The 21592-nt window shown below is 33.2% G+C and overlaps 3 protein-coding genes across 5 annotated transcripts in view; 2 read left to right on the top strand and 1 right to left on the bottom strand.

Moving 5' to 3' along the window:
• Positions 1–8454, bottom strand: part of LOC125649795 (uncharacterized) — a 29422-nt gene extending 20968 nt beyond the window's left edge. Inside the window, exons 1-5 of one of the 3 annotated variants that reach the window (XM_056165325.1) lie at positions 7985–8454; positions 2647–2695; positions 1742–2335; positions 506–571; positions 239–351 (exon numbers count right to left, since the gene is read on the bottom strand). In XM_056165325.1, the coding sequence (XP_056021300.1) occupies positions 239–351; positions 506–571; positions 1742–2297 (735 nt within the window). In that variant the 5' untranslated portion in view covers positions 2298–2335; positions 2647–2695; positions 7985–8454. Of the gene's footprint in view, positions 1–238; positions 352–505; positions 572–1741; positions 2336–2646; positions 2696–7949 lie in introns of all 3 variants that reach the window. The other 2 variants (XR_008803043.1, XM_056165324.1) reach the window with 2 other exon arrangements.
• A 903-nt stretch (positions 8455–9357) lies between these two features.
• On the top strand, positions 9358–14607 carry LOC130054736 (uncharacterized). The gene is made up of 9 exons (XM_056165323.1): positions 9358–9508; positions 10936–11001; positions 11382–11460; positions 12073–12168; positions 12639–12758; positions 13167–13241; positions 13526–13596; positions 13713–13769; positions 14204–14607. Exons 1-9 carry the CDS (start codon positions 9431–9433, stop codon positions 14270–14272), a joined length of 711 nt encoding a protein of 236 aa, XP_056021298.1. The 5' UTR covers positions 9358–9430; the 3' UTR covers positions 14273–14607.
• A 1256-nt stretch (positions 14608–15863) lies between these two features.
• LOC125657079 (uncharacterized) lies at positions 15864–21364 on the top strand. Its single transcript, XM_056165322.1, has 8 exons — positions 15864–16099; positions 16272–16370; positions 17187–17270; positions 17671–17787; positions 18172–18273; positions 18973–19036; positions 19923–19991; positions 20094–21364. The coding sequence occupies exons 2-8, from the start codon at positions 16285–16287 to the stop codon at positions 20169–20171; spliced, it is 600 nt and encodes a 199-aa protein (XP_056021297.1). The 5' UTR covers positions 15864–16099; positions 16272–16284; the 3' UTR covers positions 20172–21364.
• The last annotated feature ends 228 nt before the right edge of the window (positions 21365–21592 follow it).

Genomic DNA, 21592 nt, shown 5'->3' with positions numbered 1-21592 from the left:
CAGATTACACAGGATATCAGATTAGACAGGATGTCAGATTAGACAGGATGTCAGACTAGACAGGATGTCAGACTAGACAGGATGTCAGACTAGACAGGGTGTCAGATTAGACAGGATGTCAGATTAGACAGGACACTGGATTGTACAGTGTACAGGACCTGGAGAAAAAATTTCAGAATACACTGGTGTCAGATTGATCAAGTTTAACTGTATAAGGAACTGAGGTGACAAAACTTACCAGTTTCTTTCCCTCTGGGGGGTGATAATAAACATCGGCAGGAACTGACTTCGTGGCCCCTTTGTTCGTGACAGGGGTGTATGTACTTCGAAATACAACTTCCCTTCTCCATCCTAAAAACATATCAAAATATGTATTAATTTATACAACCTCTCCTTCTCTTTACAAAATAAAATAAATACTTAACACACATTTCATAAATCTGACATTTCTGAGGATTAAAGTGTACGCTGTTATCTGATATTTATTTCTATGTACAGTTCTCACCTTCTTTGAATGGTTTCAGTAGGAGTTCTCTTTGTTCTTCAGAGACCAGACCAGCCTTTCTATTCACTGCAAACATTGCACATAACAATATTATTATCATAATATAAACAACAGACTTCTGGGCCATAAGCCTCACCTACTAGTCACATACTCCGACAATTTAAGCTGACTCCCAGTCCGGAGACTGATAATTCGACAGGATCAATGCAGGTAATTTGGCAGAATGTTGAATATGCGAAAATCGTAAATGTCCATTCCTGCATGGTTTTAATTTTTTTTTAATTCGTACATTTAAAAAATCACAAAAAGCTGACATGGCAAGAACTTGGACACACATAAACCCATTGTGATACGAAATCATGTACGTAGGTAGTTTTAGTGATGGTGTACTGTCACTGATCGTGACTGAATGTAACAAGAAATAAAGGAAAATATAAAAACACTCTGACATGAATTTTCAATGAATTTCTTTTTATCGTCGTTTGCAAGGAAGCATTTATGATTATAGAAAGTAGACAACGGTGTGGAGTGATGAATTTGGAAGTGGCTTTTTTTCAGCTCCAGTAATGTGGTATTGACTATCTGGCGTATTATAAGTGCTGATAATCATGTCTATGACAAATCTATAAATCATCGCCAATTTATTACAGAGTTTCTACGGACACCCTAGGACAAAAGTGAACAGTGCCCAAGACTATTGAATACCAATACATACAACAAAGTTAAATTCTTTTTATAATACTGGTCCATTTTGGCTACCAGAATTTCCTCTGTTGTTACAACGTCAGTAATAAACACAATTTCTTATCAAAACCGTAGTTTTGTTTGTTATGTATTGATTTATGAATAAAGTGATTTAAATGTATGATGATGTAGATATATATATACATGTGACATTGTCTGACTATTCACACATAACCTGGCAATTTTAAAGGGCATGTTTGGGTTCCTACATTTACACAGCATACTAGTAATTCATTTCCTGGTATATGTGTCTTTCATAAGAGCTTGTAAATATCATTGAAATCTGAAGGGTCAATAGTCCATTTGCCTACTTGATTAAAGGGTTAATATTAATCCCCGACATCTCAGATGCAAGTTTCTTCAACTAATCTTTTTAAGTTCAAACGAACTAAAAAAACCCAAACAAATGAAAATGATAGTTTGTGTCAAACATGTACATCATAAATGAAAGATAAATAATATATGATGCTTTTAAAGTGACAGAAAACGTACTGTATCTATGCTGTGGGGTAGAGTCTTTAATTTCAAAATCTTCCGTGAATTCTCCATCCACTTTTTTCACATGCTGACGTTTTCCCTTTCCAAAGACATCAGTTGCCTTCACGATGTCGCTCTCGTTGATTTCAATCCCCTCCTCCTCCTCCTCTTCTTCCGTCTGCATTTCAGTCTCCGCGACCTCCTCATCACCTTCCACCTTTTCATTCACAGACTCGTCCAAATCAGAACTTTTGTCCTCAGCTTGTACAGACATGTCTTTTGTATCTTTCACACATGGATCATTTTCTGAATTTTCATTGATGGCAGCGTCCTGTTCAATATTGTTAACATCTCCATCAGTCTCGTCTTTACCAGGGGCTGTTGGGGTGTCCTCTGTAAGACTGCTGATGTCATCAGCATGATCGGAGTTAGATCTTGTGTCCTCATCGCTGTCTGCTAACTTGTCCTGAATCTCTGGTACAGAGTCAAAAGAGCACACATTGTCTTCACGATGGACAGGGCTGCCTGCATTCATTACAGGATCTGTCAACGGCTTCAGTATATCTGCCATCACTTCCTTACCATGAAAAATCTCTAGGCATTTCTAGGCTGTAAAAAAACCCCACCAAAATTCATAAATAATAACAAAAACAAATTCAGCCTATCCCTTTAATTTCTTACACATTTGAGGTTTTTTTTATTACAACATCAATATGCATTCATAACATCTTCCCGATTTTTCAACACTAGTAAATATGAAACATAAATTTTTGAAAAGCATGAGGGTATGAATTGCAACACTTCACATGGCATTCTTTTTATAAAGCACTGACATGTTCCATGAAGTATGCTGGCGTGAAGTATCGCAGTTCATGCTCTCATGTATTTTCAAAAATTAAATTCATTTTGCAAATGAATACCTTTAAGCTTTTACTTCATTGACTGCATTAGCTGCAGAACTGTTGCTCTCTGAAAAAATATTGGTACAGATTCATCCCAATATTTTTTTCAGTTTTTAAAATTTTCTTCCACATATTATCATTTACTAAAACTGTATTTTTTGACAAAATAAAATAAAGTTGAAAATTTTTCAACTTCAAAAATATTGCTGTACATATCCTCTACTTTTCATCTACATCAAATTTCTCTGGTGTAGGATACCTCCTTAACTGAAGATTTCATCTGGCAATTACCAATTTCGCAATTGCAACAAAAAGAGTATAAAAGGTGTTTGACAACATTGGATAAAACACATTGTGGTGCTTCTCTGGAGTGGCGATTCGTTAACCTTGACGAGTATACACCTGTACGCTGTTGAGTGTAAATTCTTACTAAGTAACCAATTAAAAACAGATGGGTAGTATGTTCAAGTGGATAACTAGTATTATACACTAGGGGTGAAATGATGCATCGCGATGTGGACGAATAGAGATGTAGAGGTCTTGATTCGATTTATTCTGGGTCTGTTTCGGTTCGATACAGTTCTAGAATCAAAGCATACATTGTTTTTTATAACACGGTTTCTGATTGCCCAATGGAATTGAAAATTGCCCAATCAACGTACGAGTAAACTTTGCTGTACCAAAATGGACAGTCGAGTTGAAAAATGCACCCCCAATGTATAAATCTTGGGTATGGTGACAGTTAGGCTTTAGGACAAGTAATACGAGTGTTGCTTTATGTTAAACGCCTTTATATTATGTAGAATTTATTTCCAGAGAGCAATAAATACAATAAACATAAAAAAAAAAATCGAAGCATTTTAAAGAATTTGGAACATGCTATTGTATCGAATCGAAAATCATTGAATCGAGACTAAAGTATCAAAAATCGAATCGAGGAGGTATTGTATCATTTCACCCCTATTATACACTAGATATATAAACAGTACATAGTCTCCATCATATTTTGTCAACTATAGATAAAACAGTATCATCTCATGTAGAGAGCTTAGTGATAGATAAAATTATAGACATCACCAATTATACATGTGTAATTGCTTTCCACAGTTTTATCCTAATCCTGGTCATTTATATACATGCATGATTTGGATGTAAAGCCTAATGAAATCTCAGAAAAGCCGTTTCAACAAAGATTCTTAATCTACTTGTTCTAATATCCCATGCCAGGTTCAGAGAGGTAATTCAATAGAAATTACCATACCCCCCCCCCCCCCCCCCCCCCAATTTCTTCGCTGAGTAACAATAAATAATAAAATGCTCATATTATCAATCAAAGATTACTACAACAATTCGGTAATTATTTATACCTCGTAGTATTTTAAAGGTCATACGAAACGATATCTGAAGAAATTGAGTTCTGTATGGAAATTCATTAATCAAGGTTTATTAAACAATAATTCATTTCTAATTTTTTTGTTCAATGCATTATAATGTCAAAACAGCTGATCAAATGTACTCGATCACGAAAATTATTTTTGATGATTGCGGCTGATCTCCCTTACTGATGACGTCAAAAAGACCCACTGTGATGTAAACAACTAGGCCTTATAACATGATAGGCCTATAACGAAGTATTTTAAAACTGCATACCTTTGAAAAATGCCAAAGTGTGCTGCATTTAATTTTAGTACATGTGTTAGGTTGTAGAAGAGGGTGCAAATATACCTCTTCCCAAGGGATACCAGATTTAGAAGAAAAAAAATATATGAGTATACAAAATCTCCGACGCAATGGATTCAGTGTTGCCATGAATACTGCACTTCAGTACATCCGTCGGTAGCCAAACAATGTGGACACAAATAGATCAATTTCAAATCAGACGCTGTGCCAATAATTTCATATTTTCCAAAGACTGAGACAAATCAAAATATAAACTAAAGTCAACCGCTTAGTTAAAGTGAAGACACTGGTATGTACTACTAAATTACACAAAGGTTGGATATCATTGTAATCACATATTTTTAAAAACAAAAAATTCATCAATGAACGCGAACTTGGAATAAATCTACTCAAAATTATATTCTACTTTCATATCTTATCTACATTACAAACTTTATCAGTCAACAGCATTCGTATAGTTTCATGTTTATTAGGCCTATACGTGTAATATACATGTACCTACACTAGTATCCCAAAAGTGTGTAATTTTTATTTTCTTATTATCAATTGTAAAATTAAGTTGAATTAAAATTGTAAATAAACCTTTAATTGTGGTAATCATGAAGTATCATTCAGAAATTATAATTTATATTCCATATACTATATCAGTACTGATATTACTAAACATGCTTATCAAAAAAATCAATTTTTTTCTCATTAAAATAATATTTGAACAGCGGGGATGTAGTGAGAAAGTAAATACCTGCTATAGAATTATAAACGAAAGAAATTTTTTACGACTAAAAAATATAGAAGCACCCCCCCCCCCTCTCCCATTAATACAACGATTTGTGAATTTTGGACACTAGCTGAAGAACCGAGCGCAAGTACAACAGATGGCATCCATAATAAATTTACCACATTTAGGGTACTCTACACTTACAAGAATATTTTAGCGCTATTTCAATATTGTGGTTATTCGTATCCCGTGGGGATCCGGGTTAGAATAGGTCCTTGAGAAGTATCCCTATGCTTGCCGAAAGAGGCGGTTCTTCGGATGAGACCGCTAAAACTGAGGTCCCGTGTCACAGCAGGTGTGGCACGATAAAGATCCCTCCCTGCTCAATGACCATAAGCGCCGAGCATAGACCTAAATTTTGCAGCCCTTCACCGGCAGTGGTGATGTCTCCATACGAGTGAAATATTCTCGAGAAGGGCGTAAAACAATATTCAATCTCAATCAATCAATTATCTTACAAAAAGGAAAATGGGATTGTCATTTCAGATTTTAAACTATTTCATAAATGAAATGTACACAAGTTCAAATGACTAGAACTAATCTTTTTAAATAGATAGTTAAACTTCATTATCTGATGGCATGGGGTCTTGAAATCCACAGGCATCTGCATGATGTATGGACAGTACTCCCCCCCCCCCCCTTTCCATTCTGATTTTTTTTTTTGCGGCGATAATTTCTCCAAAACATGTGGATTCTCTGTCTAACCCTTCCCAATTTCGAGTTAATCTCTAAAGCTTACAAAAAGTGGGAAAGGATTACATAAATCGAAATTTGCATGGGATAGACAAGGAATCCATGCATTTTGGAGGAAAAATGATCCCCAATAAAAAAAAGTCAGAAAAGGAGGGGGTAGTAGTGGCCATACTTCAGGTGCCTGTGTAGTGTTGACTTCTTCAATATCATCCTCTGTTGAAGAACGTTATTCGCTTGCCGTGCATCATTCCTGACTGGTTTCAACTGATATTGTTGAACCACAAAATCGGACAGTTCGTCAGAAAACAAAACTTAGTCCATATCCGTTAAATGCAGTGAGATATTTCGTTGAACAAAACGGTAGGCCTACACTATTTTCATTGCGTTGTTTACATCGATGGGTCGTTGTGACGTCACAAACACACATAATCAAGAACGATAAGCGGGTAACAAATTCATTCTATGTACAAGTTTACAGCTTTATTTCTTATCAATCCAAAGACAATAATTTTTTATTAAACGCTGTTTGACCTTCATTTATAACCCATCTTTATGTTTTTAAAGTAAAATACCATTGTTAGAATTCGTTTCATATGACCTTTAAATCAGTGACATAATGATAGAACTGAATCATCATTAAAGATCATTAATTAAGGTCTGAATCAACGGGATGCGGGATAAAATACATGTTTGTATTCTGCATTATTTTGTTGTATGCATACTGTTTATGATATAACAATGATATATTCCAAATTCAAATGCATTCAAGAAATATCTTATTATGCAGTGTGTGAAACTAACTTTAAAGTCCTATAGACTTTCGGTCCATAGTCATTTTATTTCCTATAGACCACAACAAATTCCTATAGACCGAAATTTAACATGCAATATTATTATTAAAAAATAAATAATTGACACAAATTCGGTTTGGCAATTTGTTCATAGACTAATTTTATTCTTTTTCAATTTCGTGCACGTCAAGCTTTTCAATTAGAATTTCGTTTTGTTTTTCATTTTGTTCCAGCTCAGTTTCACTGTCTGATTCTTCATCTAAGTCACTTCTACTACGTTTCATTTTCTCATGATTTTCTGCGACTAGCCTTGCTGGAACTTGTTGTACTGACCGCTTTTCGTTTGATTCAAGTGCGTGCACCTTCCACATATTTTTAAAACCATTCAAAATGGACATTCCGAATTTGCACGAAAATGGCGTACATTGAAGTAAATATCAAATTGACCCCCCCCCCCCCCCTGTTAAAAATGGAATAATCTGATTCAAATGATTTGTAATTACATTGTGGAACATTTTATTACAGCTAAGGGATGAACAGAAACATCAGCGTACTACATATAAACTGGTTCTGCTACTCATATATGTTGAATAAGCAGCGGAGAACCAGTTATTTACTCAGAATTTCTGTAGACAAGTCGGTCTATAGCTATTTTGATCGTGATAGACCGACTCGATTTTCTATAGACATTGTCTATCGGTCCATGGTTAATTTCGCACACTGATTATGTAAACAATGCATAATATAATGTTCCATAACAATGATGCATTACATATTTAGGATTTATTGGGTAAACCAACACTTTGTGCATGATCATAATTGTTAATATCTGATTCCTTCGACTATCATCCCTATTTTTATATTGTGATAAGTGCTGGAGAGATATAAAAACGGGTTAAAATTCAGAGGAATCTCGGATGACATGTTTTACAGTTAGACCAGAAATGAAAATGAAACAGCCTATAGAATGGATTTCACATCACAATTTTCCTGCTTTTTCAAGTATTATTGAAATATGTGCTGGTTCTAACACGAGTTCTTAAACCTAAAACCGTAGTAGTCCACAAAGGACACGCTAACCATACTGACGCGTAAGACGCCAACACATTGCCATGTTGCCCTTAGGTAACGTGCTATGACATTTCACCTTTACAAAACTTGGGTAACTAACTATATATTGTAACAACACTGCCTCCCAAAAAATCTAATAATAATAATAATGATAAAAGTAATATACAAAAACACCCTCTGATCTAGCCGCCATCGCCAATTTGTTTTGCATCGCTGCTTACTAAATTTTCTATATGCATACAAAATCAAGATCTAAACTGAAATGTTAATTCTTGAAAACATATTTGTGACATCACAGACAAAGATACCTGTAGATTTTGTACTTCAGTTTGACTTGTTTTACCTTTTCCACGGCAAAATCTATGGTATGAAAAAAACTTTGAAATGTGCGATACAACCGGAAGTAATATATATCGTTTGGTTTATCATATCAAGTCGTACTCTGATAAATTCGTATTTCGATGATATTTGGTATTTTACATATTATTGGGTGATGCATAAATGTAGAATGTTCGTTTCCAAGATTGTTAGTAACTTTGGTCTTACGCCGTAATTGGAACCGCTTTCATGACTATTGGTTAAGAACGTTGGACGCCCCCCTTCTCATTTTTAACTGGGCTGTATGTCTATTTCAGTAGACTGTGAGTCTAAGTAGTAAGTACTGTTAGTGTTTTTGAGGCATTTTCTGACATAAAAAAAATCCTGATAGCAAAATATTTTATCAATCACATTTTTTTAATATTCTGATACAAAAAAAAAGAAAGATAAAAAAAGGAAGAAAAAAAATCCAAGACCCCCCCCCCCCAATAACAAAAATAAAAAAACATCCCCCCCCAAAAAAAAAAACAAAGCAAAAAAAAAAAAAACACAAAAAAAAAAAAAAAAACACAAAAAAAACAACCACCCCCTAAAAAAACCCAACCAAAAAAAAAAAAAAAAAAAAAAAAAAAAAAAAAAATAAAAAATAAAAATAACATCATTCAAAATATGGATCTGCTTTATTAAGATAATGTGCAATAAAAAATTTCAATTCAATAAAGAGCATTTTAAGAGAGGTCAGGAGATATATACTTTTACATGTAATACAGACAACCATTTTGGTTGAATTTTTGATTTTTAAAAAACGCTATCGTTTGATATCAGAAAACCACCTTCATTTTCTAATAGAAGGAAATGATTTTTTCTTTTATCAGAAAATGAATTTTTAATATTAATAAAATTAATAAATTATACGTTGTTAAGACCCCCCCCCCCCCCCTTATTCGATGTGCTTGTATTACACATCGCTTTCTTATTTTCTGTCATATGTACATTCGTTCCTAGTTAATTTTGAATACATGCACATGAATTAAATATTTGACAACAGTAATTTTAAGTAGGCAGTAATTGAATGTTTACGTTTTGTGAAACGGTTGATTAATCAGGACATGGACTTCACACAAGCATTCCCTACTACCACAAGGGGATGGGGGTGATCAATCAAACTTTGCACGTAAAATTAAGGAAAACTACACTGTCAAAACAAAGTGGTGCCAAGTTCTATTGTTGCTACGAGCCTGTAATAATTCTTTGTGAACTCTTATGAGGTTCACACATGTATACGGAGACCCTTACGTACACTCTACCCTAGCCTGGTACCCGAGGCCTTCCGATGTTCGAGTATCAGACTACACTCTACCCATCCTACCCACCGTTCACGTAGTATTTTTTGAGGTATTTATAGTCCCAGTTAACGGGATTTAACTGAACTGAAAAAGTCCCAGTTACTGGTCGTAAGTATGCAATAGGCATGCGCCAGATCAAGACCGCAGAAAACAATATGGCAGCGATGGATTGTAACGTGGTTGATGCGCCTCGAGAGAAATATGTACGTTAAATAAGTAAAGTAATCGATGACAAGTAAATATTTCCAGTTTTATCAAATGTCCACTTATAAACTGGATATGAATTCTCATTTTGAAACGTTTGGTAGCATATGTGATCTATATAAACCAGTTATTAATAGGTTATTGTCTTTAGGAAATTCGGATTAGAAAGTGCCGGCTACTAGTTTATTCTTTGAAAATTTATGCATTATCATAGTTGTATATGGATAAGAATACATGTAACTTGAATATATCATACCTTTGGAAATCACATGTATTTGGTAGCATATGTGATCTATTTAAACCAGTTATTACTAGGTTTTTATTTTTAGGAAATTCGGATTAGAAAGTGCCGGCTACTAGTTTATTCTTCTGTAAAAATTTATGCATTATCATAGTTGTATTTGGATAAGAATACATGTAACTTGAATAGATCATACCTTTGGAAACCAAGTATATTTAGTAAATGCATAATATAGACTAGGATTACATTTTGGGGATGAATCAGCATGTCCATGCATATGTCCCACAGGAACAATAATATGTTGACGGTGCTACCGTTTGAGCAAGCGTAACATCAAATATGAACATATTTTGTAATGCTCATGCTTTGATCAGGTTCAATTTAAATAATATCTATTTGCCAAATACTCAGTACATGCGTATGAATGAAATTAGGTAGCTGAAACAGCCCGTTTCATCATCTTAGCCTGCCTTTCATAAACTTTGCATTTCGTTAAACATTACGCCTAATGGTGCACTGAATTTTCGAGGTAGGAGGCCGCAGATCAACGGAAGTTCACATTCGTTGGCCATTTTTGACAAGGGACTTCTGGGATTGGCGTGAAAAATATTCTTGTTAAAGGTTTAGATTTAGCTCGGATAATTTCGCGCGCTTTAGTAATTAGAGCTCGGAGTACAAGCTAGTGCTTCGGTAAGACCATGGAACATTGATTGTCAAGATTGGAAATATACAGCATTTATGCTAGTCATCTCTTGTACTCAAAACACTTGATGTCACAAATAAAAAGTTTGGTATGTCAGCTTGAATGAACAGTGGATTGGTCACAGCATGCAGAAGTTCTTTCTAGTAGTCTAAATATGTAGAATACTAAGCTAAATTATTTAAAACGTTTTACGGTGTGAACGTTTCTTTCAAGATATATTATAAGCAATAATACAAAAACTTATTTTGAGAAAGCTTGTCTAAATAAAACATTTAGAAACAATCCAACCGCTACCACCATGTTGATAATGTAGTTAAATGAGCGGCTAGGCGAGGAAAGTAAAATAAGCAGTAACTTCCATGCTTTATTGGTACATTGACATCAGCAAGAACCAGTTCTTATTAGATAATATAAAAAGACAAGACAAAATAATAAATGGTACTTTCCAAACACTTTATTTATTTTATTTTTAATGAATGTAGGTTAGAAAAGAAGAAGAGAAAATCAGGAGGAGAAGAAGAGAAAAATTGAAAAGACTTTCAAATAAGGTAAATTGATGAGCCATTTATTGATTATGTTAAAAAGAAATTTATAGTTTCACTTTCAATGCCATCAATGATTACAATGCCAGTTTCTTTCTCAAGAAGTGAAATATGATTTATGCTTGAACAATATATTGATGTGATATCAACAAAGAAAGTTAATTACAAATGCTAACTGATCAAACCATAGTCCATAACAAAATGTGAAATGTACCTATGACACACATCAAAACAAGAGACAGTTATTTCATAGATGTCAAGAAAAATGTCAAAAAGAAACAGAAAAAATTTTGCTTACATTTGAACAGGTTGATAGTAACAAGATTTCTTTCAGATTTGTTTCAAATTTTGGACATGTTTTGTCAGAATTTAGTTTTAACTTTTAGATCAAGGAAATTATGGAGGAGGAACCTGACATTCCCATTATGTTTTTGTATACAATGAATGGGAAGACGGAGGGACAGGGTACTATGTTGTCTTGTTTAGTGTTTTTACTATTAACTGTTCATTATCATTGCTTAAAAATAAAGTATTAATTTTATTTCCAATTTGATATTAATTTTTTGCTCACCTGAGCTGAAGCACACAGTATTCTTTTTGTACCATGACTTCTGATGGCTGGGAAGGATGATGGTAGGGATTTTAACATCAGTTGTGTTTGGGGAAACTTTCCAAAATGTGTTCAAGAACCATAGGGGTGCAGATTGTTGAATCTGTATGCAAGTATCCTCACTTACTTTAATCAAAGATTTGTTTATAGCATGATCCAACCCTTGGTTGCATGTTGAGGTAACAGATTTCCAAGACACACTAGGGTATTTTTTGTTTAATTTATGTGCGATCAACCTCATAAACTGTAATATCAAAAAAATTTCACTCCTTGCTTTTAAGTCTTCAGGTGAGCAATGTGGCCCATGGGCCTGTTGCTTATGTTACTTTGTGTTGTATTTCAATTTTGTTAATTGTTGCATAACACACTTTTGCTTAATATGTTTCCTGTGCTTGCTTCTATGAAGTAAAATGGAATATTCTGTCATAGAGTCCTTAGCTAAATAGATTTGATATTTTATTTTTAAGTCTCACCATGGTTGCGGGACATATGTCATGATGTTGCGAAGCAAATGACCTCTGCCAGCATGGAGCACCATGCTGAAATGTTGCTATCTTCTAAAGGTATTTCTCTTTTCTATCATTTATTTACCGATATTGACCTGGAGTTTACATAAATGTTTAGCTAACCTGGCTCAAATTAACTCTTATGATCAAAGTTTTTCTGAGTTATATAAATTTTACTGCAATTAGTGAAACATTATCAAATATTTTTGAAATTTAATGTAAAGGTGGGTCCACATGATTGCACAATTCTAGTATTAGCAAGGTGATTCCATTGAGTGTTGTGGACTATGTCAAAATCTTAATCCAATGATTGGTAGTCTGTATTTTCTTTGATCTGTTTTCTTTTTTTTCTCTCTTGAAATTTGCTGTATATGAATTTGAAAAAAATTTGATTATGTTACATTTTCACACCTACAATACTTTTGAAATTTGAATATTAACTAAAGAATATCAACTCTCTCTTTCCCTCCCTCTTTATTTCTCAACCTGTAGAATTAGTAGGCTTATATGGTTATAATGATCAATAGAGTATCGAACACCAACTCCAGAAGAAGACTGGAGGGCTTTGTTGTCAGTAAATGCAGAAAGTACTCCAGAGTCAGTGCTGCGGAGATTACTGCCTCTTGTTCTGAGAGGGATATTGAAAGGTACAGTATATAGCTAGAAATTTGTTGATCAAGAAATGAAGTATTTAAAATATTGTATGTGAACAAACCTGCTTATAATATATACATGTATTATAAAACTTTGTCTTTCAATGAGCTTACTCTGAGGAAACAATATATTTGGGTTATTTTGGTCTATCCTCCTTTTTCTTTTACTCTTTTAATAATGCCTGTTACGCACACTCATCCACAGATCTAATACTAATATAAAACATGCTTACATTGAAGTGTCGGAGACAATTCAAATTTCTTTTGAATCATTAGTTATTTTCATCTATGAGGGAGATGAAAATCACTTATTGTTTTTCATATAAGCTTGCTAGCTATTACTGTTTTGACTGTTTTATATGTTTCCTTTATGAATTATTATCTCAGTCTGTTCTTACATAGCAAAATGTATTTGGAAGTGTAAGAAACCAGAGGGCTGGCCTGATGATGTGAATTTCCAGGACCCAAATAGAACCAGTAAGAATTAACGTATTAAATGTTACCAATTAATCTATCAAGATGAAGCTACATTTTTCGTTTATTATGTACCGGTAGTGATCATAATTCTGTGGATTGTATGTGCTGAAAATAAATGACATAGTCTATCGATAGTTAAACACTAATAAGATCTTGATCAGGACATAATGGTATAAATGGACTGATTTTAACCAGTGCATCTATTTTTAAATCCTTTATAATGTATTTAGTTGCAAAATACTCTAACATTTATGGTCCGATGGGTCTCTTTATTTGATTTATAGTCAATAATCACAAAATATCAGCAGAAGAATTGCGACGGGTGTTCATTTGTTTGCAGACATCACATAATATAGTAAGTAATTTTCAAAGAATAATTCTGATGAAGAAATAAAAAGATACATTTATATACATCATTTGATTTGGATAATGATTTATGTCAATCACATATATTTTTCTGAATGAAAAAAGGACATTGAGCAAGGGAATGGAGAGAATCCAGAGGATGCCTCTGTCTACTTAGAAAAGGTACTTCAGTATTTGACAAATCTTCCTTTATCTTAAGTGGATAATGCTGTGTTACTTAGACAGCAGAGGTAGTATTAAAAAATGAGTATACTTTTATCTAGACTGTAGATTAGATTAATGATGGACAACACACCTTTATAATAGCCAGCTTTCTTTTGAAACATCAACAGCAAAATAAATATCAGTAACCTCTTTCTTTTCCTTCTACTCTATTATTACTGATGGAAAATATCATAATGTTAACTCTGTTCAAAAATTTGAAAGTAATGACTTTTGCCTCTGATAGACCAAACTCATGTCTGGTAAAGATTCAAAGGTACATGTATAGGGATAAGTTGTAATCAGCAGAAGTACCCGGATAAAGAAAAAAATGCATGATATTTTCAATACACAATTTCTTCTGTATTTAAATTTTACATGTCTTTTTTCTTAAGGAGAACCTTTCAACATACACCATTGAAAGACTTCTGAACAAAGTAACATTTGAATTTCATAATTTATAGTGAATTTATGGGAATGCAATTTGTTAATATTGAATATATGATTTGATTGATTAATTATATGATAAAGTTAGATTTAAAATGAAAAGTTTGATATGCATATACGTCTTTGACCTACACTGTAGGGGAAGTTCAGTGACGTTCAGGCGAAATTGTTAAAGAGCAATGCACCTGATGTAGTTGCATCCATTGTCACAACACATTACACCACTAAAATGGTGAGGGAAGGCTTTTCATCCCCCAAAACCTTTCCATTGACTTTGGTTCAACCCAGGTATATATACCAAGTGAATTTTATATGCAGCTATTGAGTGTGCATTAATACTGGTTGTTGTATTTTGTTGTGTGCTGCACATTTATTATGTATTAAACATGTCTGTTTTAATATAGTACTATCAAAAGAGAAGGGTGGGCAACCCTGATAGGGTGCAGTACCATTGAAGAATGCGTAAATATGTATGCTCCATGCAGCCCAGCCCATCTGGATCTTCTGTGCAAGGTCCATGGGCAGATCCACATTGACCATTATGTGCAACAGGTTTTTTTTAGGAATATTAATTTTTATTTTGAAACATAAAATGTTCCATTTGAGTTTTGAATTTTTTATAAGGTAAGTCAATTTTTATCCAAATTCTGTACTTTTAAATAGTATGAGCGCATAATACGGAGTGATAGCCTGGGGGAAGTTGAGGAGATTTACAAACTCTTAGATATAAGGGGAAATTCTGACATCAATAAGAGTTTTGAAGAAGCCTTGATGGAACCTAAGGGTAAAGATTACAATGAAGTTAATGAAATGTTATTGTGTCAATTCAGTTTTAAAGTCTTTTACATAGCTTGTGTCACCATCTAGTCCTTGAAAATTCCTTCATTTCATACTGAGTTTCAGATTTCTGTTAAATTTCTGATACATAAGTAATGTATTTTTATTTTATATTTAGCATGCTTTCCTTTTGTCTTGTTTGTTTCTGCTCTTTATGCTCTGTGTGGTTCATATTAGGACACTTCAGGATGCTGTTATTAGCAGGCTGTCTCGAGTGCAACATTTCCCTGCATGTTAATGAAACTGAAATAAAATTCCCACCCTGTCCTTGCCTGCACTCTGCAAGAACTACTTTGACCATTTTCTCCATAGATGGTCATTTCAATTTGTCTGTGCCAGTTTCCACGATTGCAGGTGATTGTTTTCTTTATCAAAAGTGCCATTTCGTTTGCAAATTTTTTGTTATGCATACATGTTTGCAATGAAATAGTTCTTTTGTTTACCGTACTACAGCAGATGAAGAACCAAGTAGAACAGGGAAGGAAAAACAATATGCATATTGACTGCATACTTACTCTCTGCTTTTACTAACCTCTTTTAACATGTCTAAGTGTTATTCTAATGATATGCACTTCACTCAGATGCAGTTTGAATGATAAAAATCATATACTTATTAAAGGGTATAAAAGTGCCAGCAAACCTGTGATTGAGTTGGAGAGATACAGACTCCCAGGAATGGAGAAAAGAGTGTGAGGATCTTTCTGGGTGTTTCTATATTGTTTTGAGTTTTTTAGTTGCTTTCAAATACTTCCTTCACATTTATTTGTTGTTGTTGGTTTTTTTTTCAATTCATTTTGATGGTTATGAATTCCTATTTTTTCCTAAGTTAGATTTGGATTAACTGAAATCTCTCTCTGATTGCTTTGCTGTATCATAATATTCATGTTGATGATTCAGTAAAAACTCCATAATAAGGAATACTTTATGGAATGATTTGAAAATCCTCTGCCATAACATTGAGAACCAGTGTTATTGGATGCAACTGCAACACTAAACAGATGACATGGGTAATCTTTACATCTCTAAGATCTACAAATACAAAATGAAATGTGTGGAGTATGCATGTACATATATAAAAGATAAGATGCTAAACCATCTCATTTCACAAAACAATGAATCAGTTTTATATGATAGATAAATTACTTAATATATACATGTAGATGATTGTTTTACTTGTAGTCATAGAGTAGAAATGGGGATTGACTTATATGAAGTTGACATCCGGTCACTCAACCCTATGAGGTGGCTGACAGATGCTGTTATAGATGTTGTAGCAAGGTAATAATATGAGTCACGGATCTATTGGACATTCAAAATGATTCCCAAAGTACTTTTTGTTTCTGTCCAAAATCTAGTGAACGCTTATCTTGTATGGTTTATCAGATAGACATGAAACTTTGTACAATGCTTCATTGACATTTGTAGATGTGCATATTGTCAGAACAAGGTTATTCCATTGTTATCCTTAAATTTTAGTGGATCTATGAAAGATGAATGGTGTAAAATAGCTTGTGAACACTTCTCCTATATGGGTTATCCGATTTACTTAAAATTTTGTACAATACTTCATTATCATTTAATCATCTTGACATTGTTCTTATCCAGGGATCTGATATATTCCTATATTTTACTTTGGATCAAAGTGGAGTGTTTTATAGCTTCTTTTTTTCATGTACAAGGGTATGTTTCACTTTCCTACAGGTACTTCAGTATGTACAAGAATGATGTTGGTCATATCAATGTTGAATCTTTTCTCCATCTTTTTCTCAATGCACAAAGTGCAGTTTATAGTGTCTGTTGTCCTACTTACTGCATTGTGTCACATCCAACACGAATATATTTACTTTAGGGGTTGGAATCTGAACCATTAATCAGAAAATTATGGGGGTTGGGATGGCCCTTGGACACTTGCTCAACAGAATATTCAATGCATCTTGATATATGCATCAGGAATATATATGGTTTAGTGTACTGTATATTATATGGTAACTATATTCATTAAAAAGCAAACACTTGCATGTAATTATTACTATCTTATGATGACATATAGTTTAAATCTGTAGAACTCCTCTTATTGTATTGTTTGATTTGTAGAAGAATGAAAGAACAAATCCCCTCAAAGAATGTGTACATCTTAGAAACATTCTTTGCACAGAAATTGCTTGTCAAAGGAAAGCTGTAAGTTGTTATAAGTATTATGTAGCACATATTCTAAGAATACCCAAAATTGAAAACCATGTGCCAGAAGCCTTCTTGTCTTACATATACTTTTTTGATTACCCGTTAAGAATGGGGATTACTTTACACAAATACGTTTCCTCATGTACAAATGATATAAGAAAATATAATCTCAAACTTTGTAATTATATGAATTATATTTGAGAATGAACTCTGCAGGATAAGACAAAATATGATAATCTAGTTTGGGATTTTAATCAGGGTCTCCTGAGTCTTTTGTCAGGTAGCACTAATATTTGGGCCTATGTTTTAATGTCACATATAGCTATTAAGAAATATTATTCTCTGAATATTGAAAAGAAAATTTAATACATGCATAGTCTGATTTTATTGATAACAGCAACCGTAGACCCCTGGACATGACAGGATGTAATTACTTGGGGGTGGAAAATGTCCTTGCTGCTTTAGATGTGGATTTAGAGAAAGGAGCCATCCTCATTGTACCAATCAGTAACATGTATTACAGTTATTTCGTATTTGTAACAATTTTATACAGTAGGAGTTGTCCGTGGAAATGAAAGCATTTGAGTGAAAATATTAGAAAAATTCTTCAGCTGAATGTACAGTGTATAGTGAATCTGAAAATCAAATATGGTTATTTATGTACATGTGTGAAAAGTAAATTGATCAATCTCACAAATCCTATAAAGAATGCAAAGTCAAGAACAGGGCAAACACGTACCCCTATAATATTGATTATCATTGTATGTAGATGTATGTAGTTTCATAATAGGCAGTTATGTTAGTAAAGGTGCACATATTTTGATGAAGAAATATCTTTTTCATATGCCACTTCCCAGTCTATCCTTAATGTTATATTTAATATGTCAAACATTTATAGGGTTCATTGGTATTTGGCTGTGTTATGTGCAGAGTCACGGTCCATTTACTTTCTCTGTTCCATGAATGGACGATATGAAAATGAGGGGGCATCATTGAAAGTGTAAGTAAAATGCAAATCTTTATAGCAAAACAATGACAGTATGTGAGGGTCTTAAATTTGTATAGTTTTAAACATTTATACAGCCTTATCGCTTAAAAGTATTGGACATGGTTCTAAGAAACCTGCTATATGATTGATATTAATGGAATGTTGATAGGAAAAAATAATTTAGAAATCAGTCAAAAACGTGTGTTTGGAAGTTTTTGTTATTGGAGCGAAATCGCTCTTTCCTTGAAAATTAAAAAAATCATTTTGAAGTTCAAAACACAACACTAGTATGTAAGGCCATTTCAAATTTGATAAAACCTTGGTATGACATCGACCTTTTTTTTTCATATATATTTTCTATTGCTTGAACTATTAAGGATAATCCAATAAGCAATTGGCAACATGAAAAAATCCAGTCATCTAATAAGTTTCAATAAATTATGAAATGGATATTTCAACTCACAAAATACAGAAACTTGCAGTGCAATGTCATAACTTACATTTGTATGAAATATTTCTTGATTCTATATCCTGTTACCTTTAGTCATGATTACTTTGTAATATTACGTTTACTTGCAACATTTTACACATGTCAAAAGTACTTTCAGATACTTAAATTTTTTTTAGATGATCTTGATCTGTGTATTTTGAATGGCTCTGCATAATATGCTTACAAATTGCTTCTGCTACAATACATTTTACACTTTCTAGATATTTTGAAAAGGAACTGGAGAAGTGTGGCATTGTGGACAAAGTTGAGGTGGAGCATAAAAAAGTATGTCACATAAATATAATTTCTACATATTGATTTGTCATTTTCAGAAGTCTTAGTTTTAAAAATCTTCCTGCACAAAAATACTTATACGTAGTTATTTAGCCAGAAAGAAGTTTTATTATATACCCATCAATGTATCGTTCTTTGATACTGTGGATTTCACAGCGTGTGATCCGGTTTTCCGGATCACCACACTGTGGTTTTCTGATTCCGTATCAGTATCCTCTGAAACTGATGCCGTCACAATGACGTCACAATGCATCAACGCAACGTTATTTGTGGAAAATATTGACTGCATCACAAACGAAACTGCGTACACAAAACATAATTTCATGGTATGTCTGTGTTTTTGATAATTTGGATTACATTTAGTATCTTATAAATGTGGATTTAAAAGGCAGAAGGGGGTATATAATAAATTTATCATTACTACAGTAACTTAATCCGCAGAGTCGGATCACGTCTCCTTGACAGGCGCGGAACATCAGATCAAACTCGACGCTTCGCGTCTCGTGTGATCTGATGATCCACGCCTGTCAACTCGACGTGATCCGACTCTGCGGATCAAGTTACTGTAGTAATAATATATATAGATTGAATAAAACGTTAAATGTTATATTATGCTATCTTCAAACACCGTTGGAAGTATTAGACCCCTTAAATACATGTGGTTTAATTTTGCATAATTATCAGAGGATAATACCTCAATTTGAAAGATATTAAGAAATATTCTGAAAGATTGCAACTTATTTTCTCACTCCCTGTTGCATGTTTCACCCCCTCCCTTGTTTTAGACTTCTTAGGTGATAACAAGTATTTAAAAATGCTAATGAGTTGTACTGCCCAAAGTTGCATTAATTGAATAAGCTATTCATTTTATATTAAGGTTCCACAACAGAGGAATAGTTTTGACTGTGGGGTATTTCTCCTTTCCTATATCAGAAACATTCTTCAGGTTTGATTTTATCTATTGACTTTGATAAAATATTATTATCAATAAACACAATTAAGATGCAATTACTAATAACTGTCAATGAACTTTTGTTTAAAATTTCAGAACCAGTCAATTGCAGATGTTGAGAATACCACAATATTGATCAGGAACGAGGTGTCGAATTTGTGCTTATCAAAATAAAGTTAGAAATTATAGAAACTACCTAATGCAAGGCGAAGATAACGAACAGTGATCAATCTCATAACTCCTACAAGCAATACAAAATAGATAGTTGGGCAAACACGGACCCCTGGACACACGGATTATAAAACGTAAACTGACCCAAACCAGGTTATACTCATATAACTTGCCCCAGAATTAAAGTCATTCCTTAAATAGAGTTATCATTCATTTTACATGGTTTAACTCCTGATTGCTTAGATGTTTTTCACTATGTTCACAAAATTAGCAGTAGATCTAACAGATTAAGATCTATTACAATTACACTTATGGTATAAAATGCCAGAATTTTAAAATATAACCCAACATTGGAAACCTTATCAGTATCTTAGAATTTTTTTAACATTGGAAATGAAAACACATACATTTGTTTTTGTTTTCAGTATTATGTCTGTAGATAGGATATGTATGTAACATAACTTCATATACTAATCAATATTATACCTGTATAATACTTCTGTCTATATATGTGTTTTCAGGGGATAGTGTAAATTAGTACTATACATGTAATTGTGCTATTATGTATAAATAAAGGACATTATTGTCATTTTCTATCTGAATGCCCTGGTACAATATATGTTATCTAGTTTTGACAAGTGCATAGCAAGTATTTTTATGTGAAGAGTAAGGGGAAGCCTTAGTTCAAGCAAAATAGAATATGTTCATTTTGATTTTATGAAATCATCACTAAGTGGTAGTCTCTTTCATTTACCATATAACAATGTGTACCTGATGTTCTCATCATGCATGGACAATTTTTTTTCATGTTGAAGGTTTAATTCTATGGACTTGTGTCATTTTGTTTCAAATTTCGTAACACCATGTTTACATTCAGCTATGAAATTCTTCTGGTGGCTTGTTAAAATCCTTTTCTGAAAAACCCAGCTGTAGGTATTTCTTGAATTCTGGACAGTCCTAGTTTTATGTGTTGACTGTGAGCACATAAGAATATTACTATCTAGCATATTGTACATCACTTAAAATTACAATATTATTTTATAAAACTGATGCACATTTTGAATTGAATAATCATGATATTGTATCTTTTCTGCATCTACTTTGTTTGACCAACCTAATGTTAAACAGAATATACATGCATGTAAATATGTATTTCATGTACCATTCCATGGTTTAATGAGGTAATAAACTACATTTAAAACAAAGCATTGTGAATTGTGTTGAACCAATATGTGTGTCCTGGAAGGAAATTTAATGACATAATTTAGTTCCTTGATTTTACACTATCAGATCTGTGTAAGTGGATTTATTACTGGGAAAAAATTGTTTAAAGGAAATATAACAAGAGGCCCATTGGCCACACTGCTCATCTGAGTCGCTTAGGCCCTGCTGTGTTGTGATTTTTAAAAGGTTATTTATCTATC

The sequence above is a fragment of the Ostrea edulis genome, chromosome 5 (genome assembly GCF_947568905.1).
Source record: "Ostrea edulis chromosome 5, xbOstEdul1.1, whole genome shotgun sequence".
Taxonomy (NCBI): Eukaryota; Metazoa; Mollusca; class Bivalvia; order Ostreida; family Ostreidae; genus Ostrea; species Ostrea edulis.
Note: the sequence above shows the minus strand (reverse complement) of the source record. Positions and strands in the feature narration are given on the sequence as shown.